The sequence below is a fragment of the Papaver somniferum genome, chromosome 6, assembly GCF_003573695.1.
Source record: "Papaver somniferum cultivar HN1 chromosome 6, ASM357369v1, whole genome shotgun sequence".
Lineage (NCBI taxonomy): Eukaryota > Viridiplantae > Streptophyta > Magnoliopsida > Ranunculales > Papaveraceae > Papaver > Papaver somniferum.
In genome coordinates this window covers 92386541-92406368 of record NC_039363.1, presented here as the reverse complement: position 1 = coordinate 92406368, position 19828 = coordinate 92386541, and the positions used below count along the sequence as shown (strand labels likewise).

At 35.4% G+C, this 19828-nt stretch overlaps 2 protein-coding genes across 4 annotated transcripts; one reads left to right on the top strand and one right to left on the bottom strand.

Annotated features, from left to right (window-relative positions):
* Positions 1-644: 644 nt before the first annotated feature.
* LOC113285884 (B3 domain-containing protein At5g18000-like) lies at positions 645-6306 on the bottom strand. 3 transcript variants are annotated; one of them, XM_026534623.1, is made up of 6 exons: positions 5955-6306; positions 4701-5106; positions 4362-4621; positions 3951-4196; positions 3602-3662; positions 1993-2061 (listed from the first exon to the last, which is right to left on the bottom strand). In XM_026534623.1, the coding sequence occupies exons 1-5, from the start codon at positions 6027-6029 to the stop codon at positions 3642-3644; spliced, it is 1008 nt and encodes a 335-aa protein (XP_026390408.1). In that variant the 5' UTR covers positions 6030-6306; the 3' UTR covers positions 1993-2061; positions 3602-3641. The 3 variants fall into 3 exon arrangements, with proteins under 3 accessions (XP_026390410.1, XP_026390409.1, XP_026390408.1); XM_026534625.1 differs by lacking the exons at positions 4362-4621; positions 4701-5106; positions 5955-6306 and adding an exon at positions 645-1061 and having other exon boundaries at positions 1504-2061; positions 3951-3999; XM_026534624.1 differs by lacking the exons at positions 3602-3662; positions 3951-4196; positions 4362-4621; positions 4701-5106; positions 5955-6306 and adding exons at positions 645-1061; positions 2964-3351 and having other exon boundaries at positions 1504-2061.
* Positions 6307-9732: 3426 nt separating this feature from the next.
* Positions 9733-11656, top strand: LOC113285883. The gene is made up of 2 exons (XM_026534622.1): positions 9733-9963; positions 10294-11656. Exon 2 carries the CDS (start codon positions 10901-10903, stop codon positions 11633-11635), a length of 735 nt encoding a protein of 244 aa, XP_026390407.1. The 5' UTR covers positions 9733-9963; positions 10294-10900; the 3' UTR covers positions 11636-11656.
* The last annotated feature ends 8172 nt before the right edge of the window (positions 11657-19828 follow it).

Sequence of the window (19828 nt, the reverse complement as noted above, 5' to 3'; positions counted from 1 at the left end):
TATTAGGTATTAACAAAAATAGTGGTTAAGGGGTTTCTAGAAATTACTTGTTCGTGATCCTATTTTGTCATGTAGTTATAGACCCCAACTAAGTGGCATAGACCCCAATTTAGTAAGGTTTATTTATCCCATTATGTTTTTTTTTTGGATGCAATTTTATCCATTATGTTTACGGCAACAAAATACAAAATACTGGCTCATAAAAAGATAAGAACTGGAGACATTGAGTGTGTTAGACCGATGTGATAACCAACTAAACCGCTAAGCCAGTCAAGAAGCTGATCTGAGGTTCCTGACCAGTTGGTTTCAATCCAACTGCAGTGTAACTTCATCTTCGAATCACGATAATCTTTAGCAGAATGACTAGTAGTAGCAACACGTGATACATACCTGTATTGAGGGAATAGAATAAAATCCCATCTTCATGCAACCTCGGAAAGTAGATTTTGTTCTCCATTTGACTAACCGGAGCAACTGCTGAGATAGAAGAGGGAATAGAATAAAATCCTAATTCCTAAAGCAATCTTGTTTGTTTTTTCGGCTTGCACCGCCACATTTCCTTGAAGAAGACTAATTTAACGGAAACACGAATATGCTGGCAAACTAGATCATATGTACTGTTCGGCATATAATGCAAATTGTCATGGCAATGAACCAATAACTGAAACAAGGTTAACTTAACAAAATAGCCAACTAATTTGGAAATGTTTTCAAGTCTGAACAAAAAGGAAATAGGTTCAAGTAAAAACATTTGTATTCTCTAGCACCTTCATTCATCCAAATGGACTGAATCAAGATTGCCTGCGGGAAACCTCAACTCGTAACACAAGCTTGTGTGATCTCCTTTTAATGACTTTAAAGTGGCACACATCTCCTACCTTCAAGTTCAGACCATTCTTCTTCTTTAAGAAGTCAGCAATTCCTTTGCTTAACCTTATGTCTGCCCCTAAGTTGAGAGTTCTAATCCTCCAAGCTCGATCATCACAAGCATCAGAAGTTATAATTTTAACTTTTTTCAAGCCATTGTGGAAGTAGTTTCTTCTGACAGCCCATGGTATTGGCTGCACAATTGAGAAATTTGATGGTCAGGATTCAGAAGTACGCAACGGGGAAGCAACAAGTAAATGAAACAAAAACAAGGAGAATGCACACTCCCAAGACAGTAAACGGGACAACCATAATAAAAAAAAGTTAAAACAAATGACAACAATCAGTAGATCAAAATTAATAGCGTTCAACAACTAAAGAACTTACTAACTCATGAAAATGAGCTAATCCAAACTAATACTGAAACAGAAAACAACTCCTACTTATAAAGATCCTCATGGTAACTCCATTCACTTATCTATAGAGTTCCCATATCTTATTAGATTCTTGCAACTTGACCAAAAATCCTAACAAATAAAATAAGTCCTAAGTAAGACGATATGGACTCATACAGGCCTCTAATTTACCGACAGTAATTAACCATGCAAAAAAGAAATTACTTCAAAAAGAACTCACCAGATAATTGTGCTCCAGATAAGCACGCCGCACTGTAATACTGAAGAAAGGAGAACTGGACCTGGATGCCGATGCGGATCGGCGCCTTACGCAATCTGGGCGGGAAACATGTTCCTCCTCATTTTCATCCGATTCGTCTTCATTCGGATTGTATTCATCTGATTCATCTTCATTTGATTCATCGTCACTTGGTTTGTCTTCATCTAATTCATCTTCATTTGATTTGTATTCATCTGATTCATCTTCATTTGTGTCATCTCTTTCTTCCAATAACAGAGAAGCGCGGATAGGAGCGTAACATTCCCCCCGCAGAACCCCATGCATAGTGAAAACCTTAACTGAGAACTGCATGCTACCTCCATGCTTAAAAATCAAGAAATCATACATTCGTAAGCCATTTTCACGTAAAAATACTTGCCATCCTTTCTCGAGGTATATGCCATCCTGACTTTTGGTCACTGTAGTAACCCAATGTGCTCCACTAGGTCCCTGGACAACTGCCCGTCTAGACGATTGAGATTCTTTAGATAGTCTGGGATAGAACGCCTTAGGAATTTGCTGAAAATTGCATCATTTCTACAATTAGTACAAGCACATATTACACTACCAGCTAACATATATGGCGATTTACTCGAGTGTAAAGATGCAGTTATTCAAATGCAGCATGCTTATAACACTTTGAGGCAAAACCATATGCTTAACTGAATAACTTTGAGATGTTACTAGCTAGGAGCTAACTACAATTCATATAGTTTAAAGGTTAAAATGCACAAAGTTAGACAAACGTTCTGAGATTAGTTTAGAGTCTTTAGACGCTCTTTCGTCTCTCTCTGCTTGATGAGAAGCCAAACACAACTCGAGCATCTAAAGCCAGTGGGATTTTTGCAGAATGGGTCAAGACTCCTACTACTTCACTTAAGAGCAAATTAAGCTTTCAGATATACAGACATTATATGCATCAAACTGACTCTCTTGTAATGTGGAAACACTCTAAATCAGACTCCTGAACAATCTGACAACTGAGGTTTGTGTGAGAAGGAAGATACAAAGACATGATAATACTAGCAAGTTGTATCCACAGAACAGGAAACCTTAATCAGATTCAAACCCAAATAGTCATCCAAGGGGGGAATAGCACAGATTTGAAATCAAAGCTAGACCATGTGTGAATTAAGTGAGAAAGAAAGAAATAATGAAATCAAACCAAACCAAACCAAACATAGGAAACCCATAGTTTGTTTTATCCTATCGATCATACTCCATAACAAAGAAATTGAAGATGAACATGTTAATGAACTGACTTTGTTTTCATCACTAAGGAAAGGGTACTTTTATCAACCAGCTCATGTTCACTCCAGTTACACAAAATGTTAAATTTCCACCTTCTACTATATGAACCCCAAAACTCAGAAACTAAACTCAGAAAGAAATGAAGTAAAGAGAAAAGGAAGCGTATATACCATTCTTGTTAGATCTTCTTCAAGTAAGATCTTGAAGAAATGGTGTTTTCTATCTGAATCAACTAATTTCCTCATTTTCAATCAACAAAAAAAAGAAACCCTTTCTTTCACACTCTACTTCTCTGCATCTCCTTTTTCCTCTGATAGTAGATGAAACCCTATTTTTGAATTCTTTCTTCGTTTACCTCTTTCATAGATTGAAAACAGAAGAAACCAACAACTACCTAAGATTCTAATTGGTTCTTGTCTCTGTATTCTCTCTTTCATATTCATTTCCTCTGTGTGTACTTACTAACTTCCTTTAACTCCAACTCTAATATCAAATTCAACACGGTAACACCAAATTCAATTTTCATATTTTCAGAGTTCGTACGCAAAAAAACCTGTGCGTCTCTTCCCCCGCCATTAATATATCGACCTAACTGTGCTTTAAACAAGTTTCGGCATTCTGGTAACGGTTTAACAAATCTTTTAAAGCACCTACCTATTTTATATGGGGGCACCCTTATTAGAAAAATCCAAAGGAAAACTTGAAAGATAGCTCAAAGTTAGTATTTTGGGTTCAATAAATGGCTAAATCCAGCAGAAAACTGTGATTTGCATTTGGATACCATCTACTCAAGAAAGCAAGATATTACCATCCGAACTGTGAAGTCTCGCAAAATTTAAACACAAATGTCATGTGCAGCTTTTCCACACCTACAAATGACGCAATTGCCAATTAAAAGTTGGTTAAAGTTGTGCGATCTCGTTACCATTGTTCTTTTCTGAACTAATGAACAGAACACACCTACTAGTGCTGAAATCGAAACTAAGCACAGTGAAACAAGCTTAACTTAACAAAATAGTCATGGTATGTCAGCTGAAGACATAACCAACTGAAACTAACAGTTAAACCGAAAGCAGGAAATAGGTTCAAGTAAAGACATCTATATTCTCTAACACCCTCATTCATCCAAATCAAGCATAGTTGCGAAAAACCTTAACTCGTAACACAAGCTTGTAAGATCTCTTCTCAACGACTTCAAAGTGGCACACATCTCCTGCCTTCAAGTTGAAACCATTTTTCTTCTTTGTGAAGTCAGTAACACCTTTACTTAACCTCATGTCTGTCTTTGTGTGAAGGATTCTAATCCTCCACTCTCGATCATAAGAAGAAGCATCAGAAGGTATAATTATAACTTTTTTCACGTCATCCAGGAAGTACTCTCTTCTGATGCCCCATGGGATTGGCTGCACATTTGAAAAACATTGATGATCAGATCAGCAACCAAGATGTGATCCAAGGCAAGTGATATGGCACGTGGAAGCAATAGGGCCTCTAAATACGTTCTAAGCAAGAATTTACTCTGGTTTTTATCAACATTATTTTACCAAATGGTTATAAAAATAGCTCACCACATAATTATGCTTCAAATAAGCTGCTCGCATTGGAATTCTGAAGAAAGCAGAATGGGACCTGGATGACAATCCGCGCTTTCTTCCATTTGTACGTGCAACACAATCCTCATCTTCTTCATCCAACCCATCCTCATCTGATTCACCTTCATCCGATTCATCCTCATCTGATTCATCTTCATCCGATTCGTCTTCATCCCATTCATCTTCATCTGACTTATCTTTTTCATCGGATTCGTCTTCATCTGATTCATCCCTGTCTGTATTGGCATTATAACTTATATCAGCCATGCACAAAGATGGGTCAACCCAACTACTCACATTAGAATTCAGATTTACCTTGTTGTACTCGTTCCTGCAGTTCAACACATCGTCTCTTTCTTGATCTCAGACTTGTACTTGGCCTTCCAGATGGTGGACAGTCAAATGACCTTCCATGCTTGATTTTCTCCTCCACCAACGGAGAAGAACGAACAGGAGCTAAACATTCTTCCCTTGGAACCCCATGCATATTGAAAACCTTGATAGAAAACTGCATGCTACCTTCATACCGAAAAACTAAGAAATCGTACTTTTGTATGCCATTTACTTGGACAAATACTTCCCAGCCTTTTTCGAGGTAGATGACATCCTGACTTTTCTTCACTTTTGCAACCCAATGTGTTCCACTAGGACCCCAAAGAACTGCTCGTTCACATGATTGAGAAGCTTTGGATATTCTGGGATAGAATGCTTCAGGAATTCGCTGAAATTTGCAAAACTTCTATGAGACGATTTACCGAGTGTAAAGATGCAGTTATTCAAATGCAACATGCTTATAACACTATAATAAACATAAATCAGATACCGACAACAACAACTCGAAACATGAATGAGGCAGAAGTCCATATGGAATAACTTAGAGATATTACCTGCTACATACAGATCAAACAGTTGAAAGACTAAAATGCACAAAGACAGTGGGATTTTGGACTAAGATTAGTTTAGATGTTGTTTCACCTCTCTGTGCATATCCAGACAAAATTCAAGCATCTAAAGCCAGTGGTATTTTGGACTTTGCAGAATGGTTTTAGATATACAAATTACATCGAGTCCAACAGAACTCCTACTAGCTATATTTCACTTAAAGAGCAAATAGACCTTCATTTAATGTGGAAACTCTAAATCTCCTGAACAATCTGACAACTGAGGATTGTATACGAATACATGAAAAATATAAAACCTTAATCAAAGACAAACCCAAATGGCCATACATACAGACTATTCAAGGGGGAAATATTGCAAATTTCAAATCATGTGTGAAAGAAAAAACAAGAAAAAAAAAATTTGAACCAAACATGGCAAACCCATAGTTTCTTCTATCCTATGAATCATACTCCATAACAAAGAAATTGAAGATAAACATGTTAATGAACTGACTTTGTTTTCATCACTAAAGAAAGGGTACTTTTAGCTTTAAGTCCTTTTATCAACTAGTTCATGTTCATTTCAGTTACACAAAATGTTAAATTTCCACTTTCTACTATATGAACCCCAAAACTCAGAAATTTAAGAATCAATAGAATTGAAGTAAAGGGAAGAGTACATACATACCATTCTGGTTAGATCATCTTCAAGTAAGACCTTGAAGAAATGGTGTTTTCCGTCTGGATCAACAAATTTCCTCATTTTCAATCAACAAAAAAAGAAACCATTTCTTTCTTTCACACTCTACTCCACTGTATCTCTTTCTCCTCTGATAGCAAATGAAACCCTAAATTTTGAATCCCCAAATTATTGATAAGACCAAACATACAGAGGGTTTACAGAGTGAAAACAAAGAAACATTACAGCATACAACAACCCAATGTTTAAAACTAAGATTCTGATTGGTTCTTCCTGTCTCTGTAATTTTCTCTTTCATATTCATTTCCTATGTTTGTACGTAGTTTCTAACTCCCCTTTGGAATTCAATTGTAACCCCAGATTTTCATATTTTCAGAGTTCGTACGCAAACATTTGCGTCTCTCTTTCCCTCGCCATTAATTTAACGACCTTGTTTTAAAGTTCAAACAAGTTTCGGCAATATCGTAGCGGTTTAAAAAAGCTTTTATAACACCGACCTCGTTATCTCGGGGGCACCCTCATTGTAGTATGACCGTATTTTTCGGTGTCTTTTCTCTTCTTTTTAGCAGCGGCAACACTCGAATCTTTTCAAAGAAAAAATATTTCTTTTTCTCAGTCAAATAAAATTAAAAGCAAAAAACGAAAACTGTACCCGAACTAGGAAAGATTGTAACTAGTCGTAAGGCCACCGGTCTAACCTATTTGAAACGAAAATAAACCTTTCGAGGTCATTCTATAGATGGAATAAAACCTGACCTACTCTCATAAAATTCAAAGATATCTTCAGCCAGCAACATGCTTGCTTGGCCAAAGCATCAGCTAAAAAATTAACTTCCCTATAGCTATGAATATAGTGTATGTTGGTGTAGAAAGTCTTCGCCATTCTCCACTTCTGCATTAGCTGCCAAGGCAACTCACCCTTTTGAAAAGCTTGGATGCAACTCATCGAATTTGAATGAATGCAAATATTTTTAACATTCCACCTCTTGGTTAACATCGCACCATAAATAACCGCACACACTTCCGCAGAATAATTTGTCTGCCATCCAAGGCCAACACAAAGAACGCCAACCACTGTTCAGTTAGCATCCCGAAAGGTGACACCAGAACCAACTTGGCCTGGATTACCAAGTGATGCACCATCACAACAGATCATGATTTCATCCTGATTCGGTGGGGACCAGCTAACTTCAATTGGAATAGAAATTTTGCATGATCTATGTCGCACCTTAAAATAGTTCAAAATGCGCAACTCTTCTAAATTGTTGTACATATGGCCCTTCATTCTAATTGAATTATCCCGAATTACCTGATAGACTCTCCCTTTGAAGCCAAGCCATTGAACTGCCATGTCTTCAAAATAATCCTTATTGCGCAGCTTCCATAATTCTGTGACAATTGCAAGATTTGCAACAAGCCAAAGATCCGTTATCATCCTGCAACTCCCCTTTGCAGCCTTGTAAGAGACCACCAGATCTTCATTAGGTTGCAGATTAAAAATTCCAACGACCCAAACCCAAATCCTCCTAGAAACTCTGCAGTGCCAAGTGATATAGCTAATAGTTTGGTAACTCTTTCTGCACAACCGGTGTTGGAGTATATGGCGCAATGTAAACCACATATGTATAGCTAGGATAGTCCCACATGGAATAAGAGTAAGTACATGTGGTGCCTAATAAGCTTGGGCATCTCCTTACATAGCACCGAGGCTTTTTAGATTAAAACCCCACACCTGCTGCAACAGGTGGTCAAGTGGGGACAATATAAGTGCTATGTGGTCGGGTCAGAAATGGGGTCTGGCGGTCCGTGAAGATCTTAACAACTGGTATCAGAGCCTATGGTTGGGGATACTGTCCGAACGGAGAAGTGGTTGTGGATGTCACCCGGTACGGCGCAGGTGGAGTCAGACTCAAGGTGGAGCAGGCAAGGCCCAAGGTAGAGCTGGCACTCAAGGTGGATTTAATGTCGCACCCCATTAACTCAGGTGGATCAGGTTTCTATGGTGGGCAATGTTATGCTCAAGGTGGAGTTAGTGCTAGCCTTCCCATTAACTCAAGGTGGAGTAGGGTTCCAGGGCGCGTGGTGACATAATCATGTTTGATAGGTAGCATATACGGACTGTGATCATATGGTGGAGTATGATTGGATTGGTGAGGTGGTTTAATCTCGCCAAGGTGGAGATTGTTGGAGTATATGGCGCGATGTAAACCACATATGTATAGCTAGGATAGTCCCACATGGAATAAGAGGAAGTACATGTAGTGCCTAATAAGCTTGGGCATCTCCTTACATTGCACCGAGGCCTTTTAGATTAAAACCTCACACCTGCTGAAACAGGTGGTCAAGTGGGGACAATATTGGTGCTATGTGGTCGGGCCTAGAAATAGGGTCTGGCGGTCCGTGAAGATCCTAACAAGCGTTACATAGTAGGCATGCTCCTACCCGTATTCTTAGTAATGTTGTCTTCTCTAGCACAACATTGTTTCGCCCAAATCTTACAATATTGCACACTCAAGATAGGGTGCACAACCTGCCTAGTGAAAAGAGCCGCACTAGCCAGAACTTCTGCTGGCGCTTTAATTGCAGCATTAGCCGATTTGACTGAAAAAACGCCCTTGCTATCTAAATCCCAAATTTTATAATCTTCACCACCAGCAATAGGAGGCAAATTATCAACATCAATGTTGCAGCGTAACATCAAATCTCTTGTTCTCTGAGGTTTGGCCCAAGCGCCATCAACAATAATATCACTAACCTTAGTCGTAAAATCACTAGGGCCTTTGGAAGTAATTCCAAGCCTCTTCGCAATCGAAAAATCACACAAATTATCAAAAAATAAGAAAGTATTTGCACCATTACCTATAAATAATGCTAGCTTACCCAGTATTCACAGTGCACCGGAAACCGATTCCGGAAACAGAATCTGCCACGGATAAACAGTGGAGGCAACAAATATGAATGACAATTGATACAACCGGAAAACTAAAGAAAACGCAAAAAGTCATGGTATGATAAGGTTTTTATCACTCCATGGAATGCTGGTAGGTGAGTGTAAGCAACAAGTCCCAGAGAGCTAGGGTCTATAAGTTTTGGGCCGTTTGTCACTTTGAGTTTTTTGTTTTCAAAATGTAATTAAAAAGAAACCAGTATATTGAAAAAAAATTAGGCATATTGAATGATGATAAAATAGGGTCAGTAGATAAAAAATAGATGAAAACTTCTAAGAAACCCAAGTATGGTTCCTCTCTCTTTTATAAACCTTTCATTAAAATGGGATATATTTGTAGCCCAAAATTCACATCCTACGGTTAAAATTATTATTTTAAGATTTGATTTGTAATTACATTTTTGAAGATGGACTTAATTAACCTTCATTAGTTAATTATTAAGTTGCAAATTAAAAAAAATCGTTGATAGATAGTGGTCAATTAGTGGACGTTTTTTTTTGTGCGTTTTTGGTGGGCAGTTTCGTTTTTAACCTCGTCGTTCCCTTTATCTAGCACATCATAACAAGATTTTGTTTTCCTTTTAAGAGACTTTGAAGTCTAATTGTGAATAGAGATTACGGGATTTACTGCTGCTACTGTGTTGGGCAGGGCCGGCCCTGAGACAATGCAGTCAAAGGCTATCTTTGGGGCATCACGATCGGGGGCAGCAAAAAAAAATTTTTATTAGGGGAGTTTTATGTTATAGCAGAAAACTGGGGGTCTAGAAAAGAATTATAAATACAAAATATGATGCATTTTTAAGAGAACAAAGGGCATGTTATAAAGAAGGAGTTATAAGAGGGGTTAATACTAAAATATCAAAGGAGTTAACACTAAATACATAACAAGTGGGACGGATTTCACATTTTCACTTCAGAATTTTTTTTTTGTTAAACTTCTCGTTCTCTCCGTCGGCTGAAAACTCCATTGCTCCAGGCTTCCAGCCTCCATGATGGTGTGATCCTTCCTATTTTTCTTCCCAACAAGTCAACAACAATTAAATCTTTACGGTAAGTTTATGAAAAACAGATTATCACTTATATTATATGATTAGTTTTCTTTTTAATCTTTTGATTTCTGCTAGAAAACCTAAATTGTATTTTTATGGCAAAAAAATTCAAAACCCCAATTAATCTTTTGATTTCTAAATACCCAACGATCATATATATATATATATATATATCTTAGTTACAGGATCTAAATAATTTGTTGATTTTAAAAGAGCTACAATTTAGGCATTTAGGGTTAGGATTATTTTGAAGAAATAAATTGTGTACTGTTTTTGCTGTTTAACATATTTTTTTGCTTGTTGTGTAATATATGTATTTGATTAATTGCAGGCATGGTTCTGAAAAGAAAGCAATCTTCTTGATGTCAAAATAGGAAGAAAAAGAAAAAGAGATTGGAATCTACTAAATCTCTAGTAGGTTCTTTTGATAAGTTTTTGATTAGGAATCAACCAGCAATTGAGAATAAGGGCGATGAGGATAATGCTACAGATGATAATGGTAAGAATGAGGGGAATGGGGATGATGGTGCTGCTGATAATGGTTTAAATGAGGGGAATGGGGATGATGGTGCTGCTGATAATAGTATGAATGAGTGGAATGGAGATGATGGTGTTGCTGATAATGGTATGAATGAGGGCAATGAGAATGAGGGTGATGCTGATAATAGTGTAAATGAGGGAAATGTGAATGATGGTGGTGTTGAGAATGGTATGAATGATATCAATGAGAATGACAGAAGGGGGGATAATGTCAACAAGACGGTAGGAACGAATGAAGTTGGTAATTATTGTGAAGAGTTAAGCCATATAGATATGTTTGATCCGGCTAATTGGAATACAATTGATAAAAAGCTTGTTGATTTTATGTTAGCTTGACAATCTGGTATAAACTTTTATTTGCTGTTAATACCGTGAGTAAATCTTTGCAATCTGAAAATATGGATATTGGTGTTGCTATAGAAAAAACAAAAGGTCTAATTGTTTTTTTTAAAGAGTATAAAAAAGATGGGTTCCAAAAGGCAATGGAAGAAGCGAAGGAGATTGCAGATGGTATGAATATTGAACCTACATTTCGTGAAGTTCGCACCACTCGTACTTGCGAACCAATATCTGGTGAGGAATTTTTTAGAAGAACTTACTTTTTATATATAATGGACAGTGCTATATCATCATTCAAGGCCAGGTTTGAACAGTTTCGATTATATGAAAAAATATTTGGTTTTCTGTTTGACTCGAACAAGTTAAGAACTATGAGTGAGAATGAATTGATGAGGTCCTGTCTCGCACTTGAAGGTTATTTGAAGCATGGTACATCTAGAGATATTGATGGCAGGGAGTTATATTTGGAATTGTTAGTCATGAGAGTTGCATTACCTAAGGCTTATAGCAAACCAATGGAGGTTTTACAATTTTTACTAAGAATGGATGGTTGCTACCCAAATGCGTGGATTGCTTATAGGATACTGCTCACAATTCCGGTAACAGTTGCATCGGCGGAAAGAAGTTTTTCTAAGCTAAAGTTGATTTTATCGTATCTTCGATCAACTATGTCAGAAGAGAGATTAATTGGATTATCTATGCTGGCAATTGAAACAGATATGGTTATGCAAGTTGATTTTAAAGTTATACTTAATGATTTTGCATCTAGAAATGTAAGAAGAATCAACATTTAATAGATGTTATTTGTATGATTATCTGAACCCTTTATTTTTATTGTTTTCTGAACCATAATTTGCTTGACATATTTACATGCTGAGAATGATATACTTATGGAAAGGTTTGTCTAGTAAACATATATATGTACAGACTTATATGGAAGGGGGCAACATTTTTTTGGTTTTCTTTGGGGCAGCAAAATGTTAGGGCCGGCCATGGTGTTGGGTGTTGTATTCTTTCTTCTAGAAACTTTTGTGGGAGCATCGTCTTCAGGTATACTGTATTTTCTTCATATTCTTCATCTTCACTTCTCTTTCTTCTAGCCCAGATTTCTTCATGTAGTTTGATTACGAGTCTTAGAATACCTTCAAGCAAGGAGTATACTGTTTGAATGAATCAATTAAGCCGTTAATCATGGTATACTTTTTTTTTCTTTTTTTTATGACTTTTAGGGTTATGATCTTGTGAAATTTTAATCTATCGATGAAAATTGTAATTATCACAGTCGTGAATAACTGGGTAAAAAATGAAAAGAGGTTGCCGCTATCAGCACTCGTTGACACTATTAGGATGAAGATGATGGAAATGATCGCTAAGCGTCATAAGATTTCTGAAAGTATAACAAGTCGCCTGACTCCGGAATATGAAAAAAGGTTAAAAGAACTCACCGATGAAGGGAACTCGTGGACTGTTATACCTGCTGTGGATTTTTTATTTGAAGTTATTGCAGATCATCATTATGCAGTCAATTTGGATACTTTTCATTGCTCTTGCAATAGGTGGAAGGTTTACGGATTTCCTTGAAGCCATGCTATTCAATGCATAATTATGTCCGGCAGACAGGTATATGACTTTGTTCATCCTTAATTCACATCTGCCTGGTATAAAAGATTGTATTCATTCGCTATCCAGCCAGTTCCAGATTCAGAGAAAGAGAATGAGACTTATGATGCTCCACGAGTCATACCTCCCCCATGTTAAGAAAAATCCAGGGCGTCCAAATATTGATCGATTTATATCGAAGTATGAGAAAAATGTGAAGAAAAAGATAAGATGCGGCAACTGTAAAAGGTTATCGAATCACAACAGCCGTACTTCTCTAGTATCTGATAAATACATGTTTGTTATCTTTTTTTCAAAAGTTTTGATGACTTCTTTCCATTCCAAGTATTAGTTTGTTTTTGAGATATTCATTTATGTTGGACGACTTCAATAAATTTTAGTAGTTGATATATTGTTTTAATTGCCTGCTCTTTTGATAAACCAGGGATTATTACATGTAGTTGTACGCCTTTGAGCTTAACTGTCTGCATATATCTGAAAAAGTTGTGTTTCACGCAGCGTAAGTATGGCATCTTTTGGCTTTGTACTTGAATTTATCACTAGGATGGTAATCTGAAAAAGTTTCGTATCACGCAGCATAAGTGTGGCATTATTTGGCTTTGTACTTGAATTTATCACTAGGATGGTAATGAGTTTTTTTTTTTTTTTTTTTGCCAGTAAAGTTTGCTGAACAACCACTATGTCCAGCAACCAACTTCTCCAAGATCCTTTTAAATGTAAAAGATAAAGAAAAATGATGCAAAGCTTTCTGTGTTGGAATATGTTGCAACCTGAAAATTTCAGGTTACTAGAAATATTTATAAAAGTTTGTCACTCCACTTAGACATTTAATATACATTACCAATTATCGGTGTGAAAATTAAACTTTTCACAACATTACTTTGTGAAATATCCGACAATCACATTTATTTCATACTGTCTAACACTGATGGCATCAACCAGATTTCATAACTTCAGCAAAATCTAAACTTAAAATAGATCCTCCCAAAAAATAAGGTTCACAGTAAACTTTAAGTACTAATTTAACAACATTTTCTAGTCTAAATCCACACAAACATTGTTATGTTCCTTATCTGTTACCAACTTTACTGCCATTTTTATCCTTTTCCTTTTCATGTGCTCTGTCACATCCTTTTTACTCTTTGGTATGTCTCTTTTTTTCATGATCAGTTTCATGAAATATGCCACGAAAAGTAAACAATCTGACTTCTTTTGTTGTACACATTCAGGTTCAACAAAAGGTGTTTCCTCAATTGGTTCAATCACTGAGATGAGAGCTCGTAATTTATCTTGTCTTTGCTTGATTGAAATATTGCAGGTACGTACCATCAGTTCCGCATTTCCACGGTATTCATCTACTGCACTTTTTGTTTTTAAGGAATTATAGTGTCTCCAATGATGGTCTCCAAAATTAAAATGCAGCAATGTCCAATGTGAGACTGTCGATGAAAATATCGGGATGAACAACTCTTGCACCCCGTCTGGTATACTCAAGATAAACTCATGGACATTATTTTGAATACCAGATGCATTACTATCTTTCACGAAAACCTGGAAAAAAGTAAATAGTATCCATTATGCTTTGTATGTTGTGATAATTTAAATTTTTCAAAATATAAATGCTGATATTTGCGTTTGTCTGATACTTATATGTATGAGATTTGTATTTTTCCGTTCAGAGAATGTGATAGTTGTAATTTTCTGAAAGTGAAATTGCGGCTGTCATGGAAAAAATCATATGGTAAAAAAATCAAGGAGATACTTACAAATGCATGTTACTTCTACATCATGACTGTCAACGATTCTAGATTCTTCATCCTTTTGCTTCGTCTCCAGCTTGTACATGTAATATTGAAGTAGTTCGGCTTCCAAAAAACCATAATCAACAAGATCCTGAACATGTGAACCCAAAACTAGAATTCCTTCCCCAGTTCCATTTATCAACCTCCAAGCACATTCACTGTTAAACAAGTCTTTAAGGTCACTGGAAGATTAAATTAAAATTAACAAATACCGAAAAATTAATATTTCAACAAACTTACGACTGCCTTGTTCTCTCGAAGAAAATTTTCAATTTTCTCTTATCATCATCATCATCATCATCTTCCATGCTACAAATAAGTTTCAATGTGTCAAAATCTTTGTATTCTTCATACTTTTTATTTGGATCCACACGTTGAGTTTTTGACATTCTTTTTCTTCCTATCCTATCGGCAATAAAATACTCGCCAACACATCTCGTCATCCTTTTCTTTCTTTCTTTTACATTCCTTACAAATGAGCTAACCTTTACGTTTTTCTTTTTGTTTCCGTCCAATTCCTCTTCAGGTGTTCCTTTCACAATTGGTGTTCTTCTCCAAAACTCAGACTCACTTGCATCGTTATCAACATGTTCTTGACAATTATCACCTTATGGAAAAATTAAAAAATCAGTATGTTTAACCATAATATTGTTAAATGCATGTAAAATTTTTTTAATAGAAACGACTAGTGTTCTACGATGTACCGTGTGTTTGGAATTATTGACTGGTTGTTTCCGGAATAAGATAGCGTACGGTTGGTAATGGTTCGAAGCTTTCACTTTCAATGAAAAATTGTGCGAGTCCCAGAGAGAAGTCAGGGATACTAAATTCTGAGATCACACATACGAGGCAACGTGAAATTCATAAAAATCACTTATGAAAAAATTAACTTTCACGAGAAAAAAGTATGTCATCCAAATGTATATTACCATTATCAGTCTGCTCAAGTGGTGGTACCGTTTTATTTGATCCCCCACTCTCTTCTTTTGACATGTCCTCCTTCATACGGTGCCCTTCCAATTTGCATTCATCTCCTGAATCGGGGGTAATTACATGCATGACATAAGTTAGTATCGTATCCAGCGGTTTTACATTAGAGAAAAAATGCAAAATGTAAAAAAAATGATTTATCACCTGAATGGGAACGTTGCAATGGTGTGACTTTGGGAGGTGACTCTTCATCCTCCTCTTGTGGTGCTTCCATCTCTGTTGTAAGTTCGTCGGGTTCTTGAACATTTTCAGGGGTGCTTAAGTTTTCTTCCAAGCCTTTAAAAATTTCTGAAAATGTTGTATCCACCAGCTTAAATAATTCTTTAGACACATCCACCTTTTTCAGTAAACCATGGGCCTTTAGTCTGTTCTTTTCAGTCCTGAATCTCATCTAAGTTTTAACGAGATTGTTTTTCAAATTATGTTTTTCTAGAATCATATTATCCCTTTCTTGAATCAAAGAAACATTTTCCATCTCAAGACCAATAACTACAGTATGCATTCTTTCCAGTTTAGACTTTTGATTGATTGGAGAGATTAGTGTCTTCTCAAGATCACCATTTACCGGGTCCTTTAATTCATGTCTAAATTCGATATTCTTAGACTGGAACAAAGAGTAAAACTTAATAAGAATTCATACTACGACATCTCATTAGAATAATATATAATACTAAAAAATACAAACAATTTCTGTGTTTTGATGTGTGAAAAATAGAAATAAGTTATCCAAAATAAGTATATACGATATACGATATTCTGGAAATTTCAAATTTTCACAATCAAAACATATGATATTTTCATATATCACAATAATAATGTAAGCCCTGCATACCTTAGCATATATCACAATAATAATTCTAAACAAGCGCTGATATCTGCATATGTAAGCCCTGCATACCTTAGCATTGGCATAGGGAAATTTTCATAGACCGGCAATTTTTTTGGAGATTTTCAAAGTATACCATCTTGCAAATCTTGGTGTCACTGTTTCTGCACCCACTCGCTATTCAATCAAAGATGAATGCTCCGCAAACCAATACTGTTATACCAAAAGTTAAGATTGTAACATGTTAGTGTATTAAGCAATTTCATGAATCTAGAAAATACGAATAATTTTAATAATCAACTTTACCAAAAGGAGAAAACTACATCCTGTGATACGACTAGTATCACCGTTACTGGAAATAATACTGTCCAACATGGATTTATGGATCAAATGCGGTCTGTTTATCACATCGACGCTTTTCACATACACCAGGTAATTGCTTGAAAGACTGTCCTTGTAAAAAAAAAAATTGTCTGGCACATGAAGAATACAATTAGCCTCACAACATCGTCGACTTCACCTTTAGATATTGCTTCTTGAATAGCTAGTTGAACCTCGGTACTTTTAATGACCGGTGGCTTTGTATATCCAAACATATATTTCATACACAAGTCGTTCTTGCAGGGGGTAATTTTCCGTTCCTCACTTATCTTGTCTTCAATTCCATTTGCAATTAGTTGCAGCCCCAGGATAACAGCATAGTCTTCGTGGTTAGGAAATCTCCTTCATGTAGCTTGAATCCAAATGTTCCATCTTTCCTTTGTATGAATGAATGAATCATCATTTTAATCCCCTTGTTAATCTTCGTCAACTGCTCTTTACTAAATTGGTTATTCATAAATACCTGTAGAAGATTTGAAAATGGACATGCTCTGATAGCTTCCAACTGTTTTTGATTGAACCATATCCTCCTATTGCTAAAGTCTTGGAAAAGGTCATTGATACTTCCAAAATTAGCTCTGAACAGCCTTGTAGAATCTAAAAAACGATCAACCAAACGGAAAATGTCATTTTCGGGCGATATAAAATTTTGATATTTGTCCGTACCACAAAAAGAATATTTGAATTTGTGAAATTAGCACATCGTTACTTTAGATCAAACCATCCTTATGAAGTCCAGATAAGAAACAACCGAGTATATACGATAAACGATATTCTGGAAAATTTTAAATTTTTACAATCACAACATATGATAATTTTATATATCACAATAATAATATGTAAGAAAACAAGCGCTGATATCTACATACCAGTCTTATTACTTTTGAATGCTCCAGCTTCAGTAGTGCATTTAGAGTTTTCTGGTTCTACGCCTAAAAAACAAGCAACCAAGTACGTTAATATCTCTTCGTTATTCTGGAATTTAATTTTTCACAAGAACAAAAGTTGATAATTGTATAAATCACAATAATAACATGTAAAAAAGAAAAACAACTTACCAAATAAATATACAGTGAAGTTTACATACCAGTTTTTGCTTCTCTGACTTTCCTATTCTTTTTGGATGAACAATTAGAGGATTTTGGGTTTCTTGATCTACTTTTTGTTTTAGTAGAGAGTTTGGATGTTAAAATAACTCTTGTTTTCTTTTTGTTTTTAGAAGTGCATTTAGGGGTTACTGGGTCACTTGTTTTCCTTTTCTTTGGATGCTCAATCTCGAAATCGTCTTCGGTACTCGATTCACTGAGTACTATACCTTTATCACGTTTCTTTTTCATCTTGTTACTACTCTATGCATCAAAAGATTCAGAGTTTTAGTCACAAATTAGAAGAAGGGATACTTGTAATAAATTCAGAATTCACAGTTTTCATTTAGCTACTACTGTGATAATTAAGATTATATGTGAAAATAAAGAATTTCAAGTATGCAATATTCCAAACCAATAATTCAAAAGGTGAATAACACAGAGAAACCAACATGCAGAAGGTGGTTTTGGCTAAAATTTACATCTTCAGGATTATCAAAAAAAAAAAAAAAAAAAAAAAAAAAAAGGATGATTACTAAGATGATATGGATAATTAAAAAAATCACAATCATACTCTCTTCTAAATGTTTTACATGATATTTAAGATGAAAAACATGATTACTAAGAGTATCATCTGTTTCAAACATTTTTTACATATGAATATTATCAAGTTCAGAATAAGGAGAAGTGTGAAAAATCAACCCAATACGCATCATGTTCTCTACTGTGATGTGTGGAAAAAATCGCAAATTAAAGTTTGAAAATCAAGAAACTTACTACATCTGTTGATGGAAGCTCTGAGTATCTCGAATGTTTTTAATGGCTTCTCATTTGTCTGTCTTGGATAAAGAACAAAGGTTAGAGAAGAAAACGGCGTGATAAACAAGAAAAGCATGATTTGATGAATTCTCCTAAATCTTTGCTCCTTTGACCCTTTTTACCGCCCAAATAAAAAACTAGTTTTCCTAAAATAACAAAAAATCAGATGCTATATTTTTGGAAGGTTAAAGTAGTAAACTAATGTAACTATGGGTTGTAGATATTATGAATCTTAATGGTGGGCTACTAATATAAAAATATAGAGAAATGGGCTAGAAATAAGTTCTCCCTAGAAAATACCATCATCCCTTATCTCCCTTTTTCTATAATGGCATAATTACCCTTATCTAATTAGTATTAATGATTATGATTAGATTTAATGACAATGATTAATTAGATATGTTAATGATTGATTAAATTAGTTGTTAAAATCATGTTTTTGTGAGAGAGTTGGGCTTTTTGAGAAAGGAAGAAGAAGTGAAAAAAATCTAGGTTTTTGAGATAATTGTAATTCAAGATGGGTAATTGAAATGACGAATGAGAATCTTCATCGCATAAACACAATATAATACATAGGTATGTTTAATATCGCTTTTACAGGTTGAATTCTTCAAAAAAACTGAATTTTTACATATAAGTTCAGCGAACCAGGTAGGGGTTCGGCTGATAACTGGTATGCGCATAGATAAACAATTCGGCTCATTCGAAACATAATATTTGTAGTCCGAACTTCTGTTTTGAGAAAAACTCAAGCTAAAGATTCGACATATAAAATTAATAACGAATCACCGAACCATTTTTATAGCAAGTTCAGCTTATAAACTAAATAATAAGCCGAACCTGATAGACATCATGGGAAATTTGTCATAAGGTTTGGCTAATAAAAATCAATTTTCAAATCAGCCGAACCTGGGAAAAATAATCCTTTACCTTATTATGTGGTTCGACTTTATTTTCGTATTATCGAATCAGCCGAACTTGTTGTTCGCTGAATATATTAAATTAGGTTCGGCTGATAATTGAGATAAACATATCAGTCGAACTGTTCTTAAGCACCTTCAGGGTGACGAACAGAGTCAAGTTCGGCTGATAATACGTCCCAATTATAAGCCAAACTTCACTCTGTAATAGCAAAAAATCATGCTTTTTTTATGATTAAACCTATTGTATCAATCAAAAACAAAATGGGTTTATAGAAAATATCTTCTAATACTCATTTCAAGAATCGGTTCTTCACTCGGTTGAATTTCTGATTGAATTTCAGTTTCAACACCTCAATTTCTTCTTGTTCTTCAATTAACGGATTAGAAGAAGAACTTGAATGCCTCCTAGTGATTGTTTCTTTGTGCGAGTTATTTTATATCTATGTTTAATCGATCAAATTTTCATGAATCGATGATTAATTGCGACGATGAAAGAAATGTTGATTTCAATTTTTGATTTTAAAGCTAGAGAAGAAGAGAA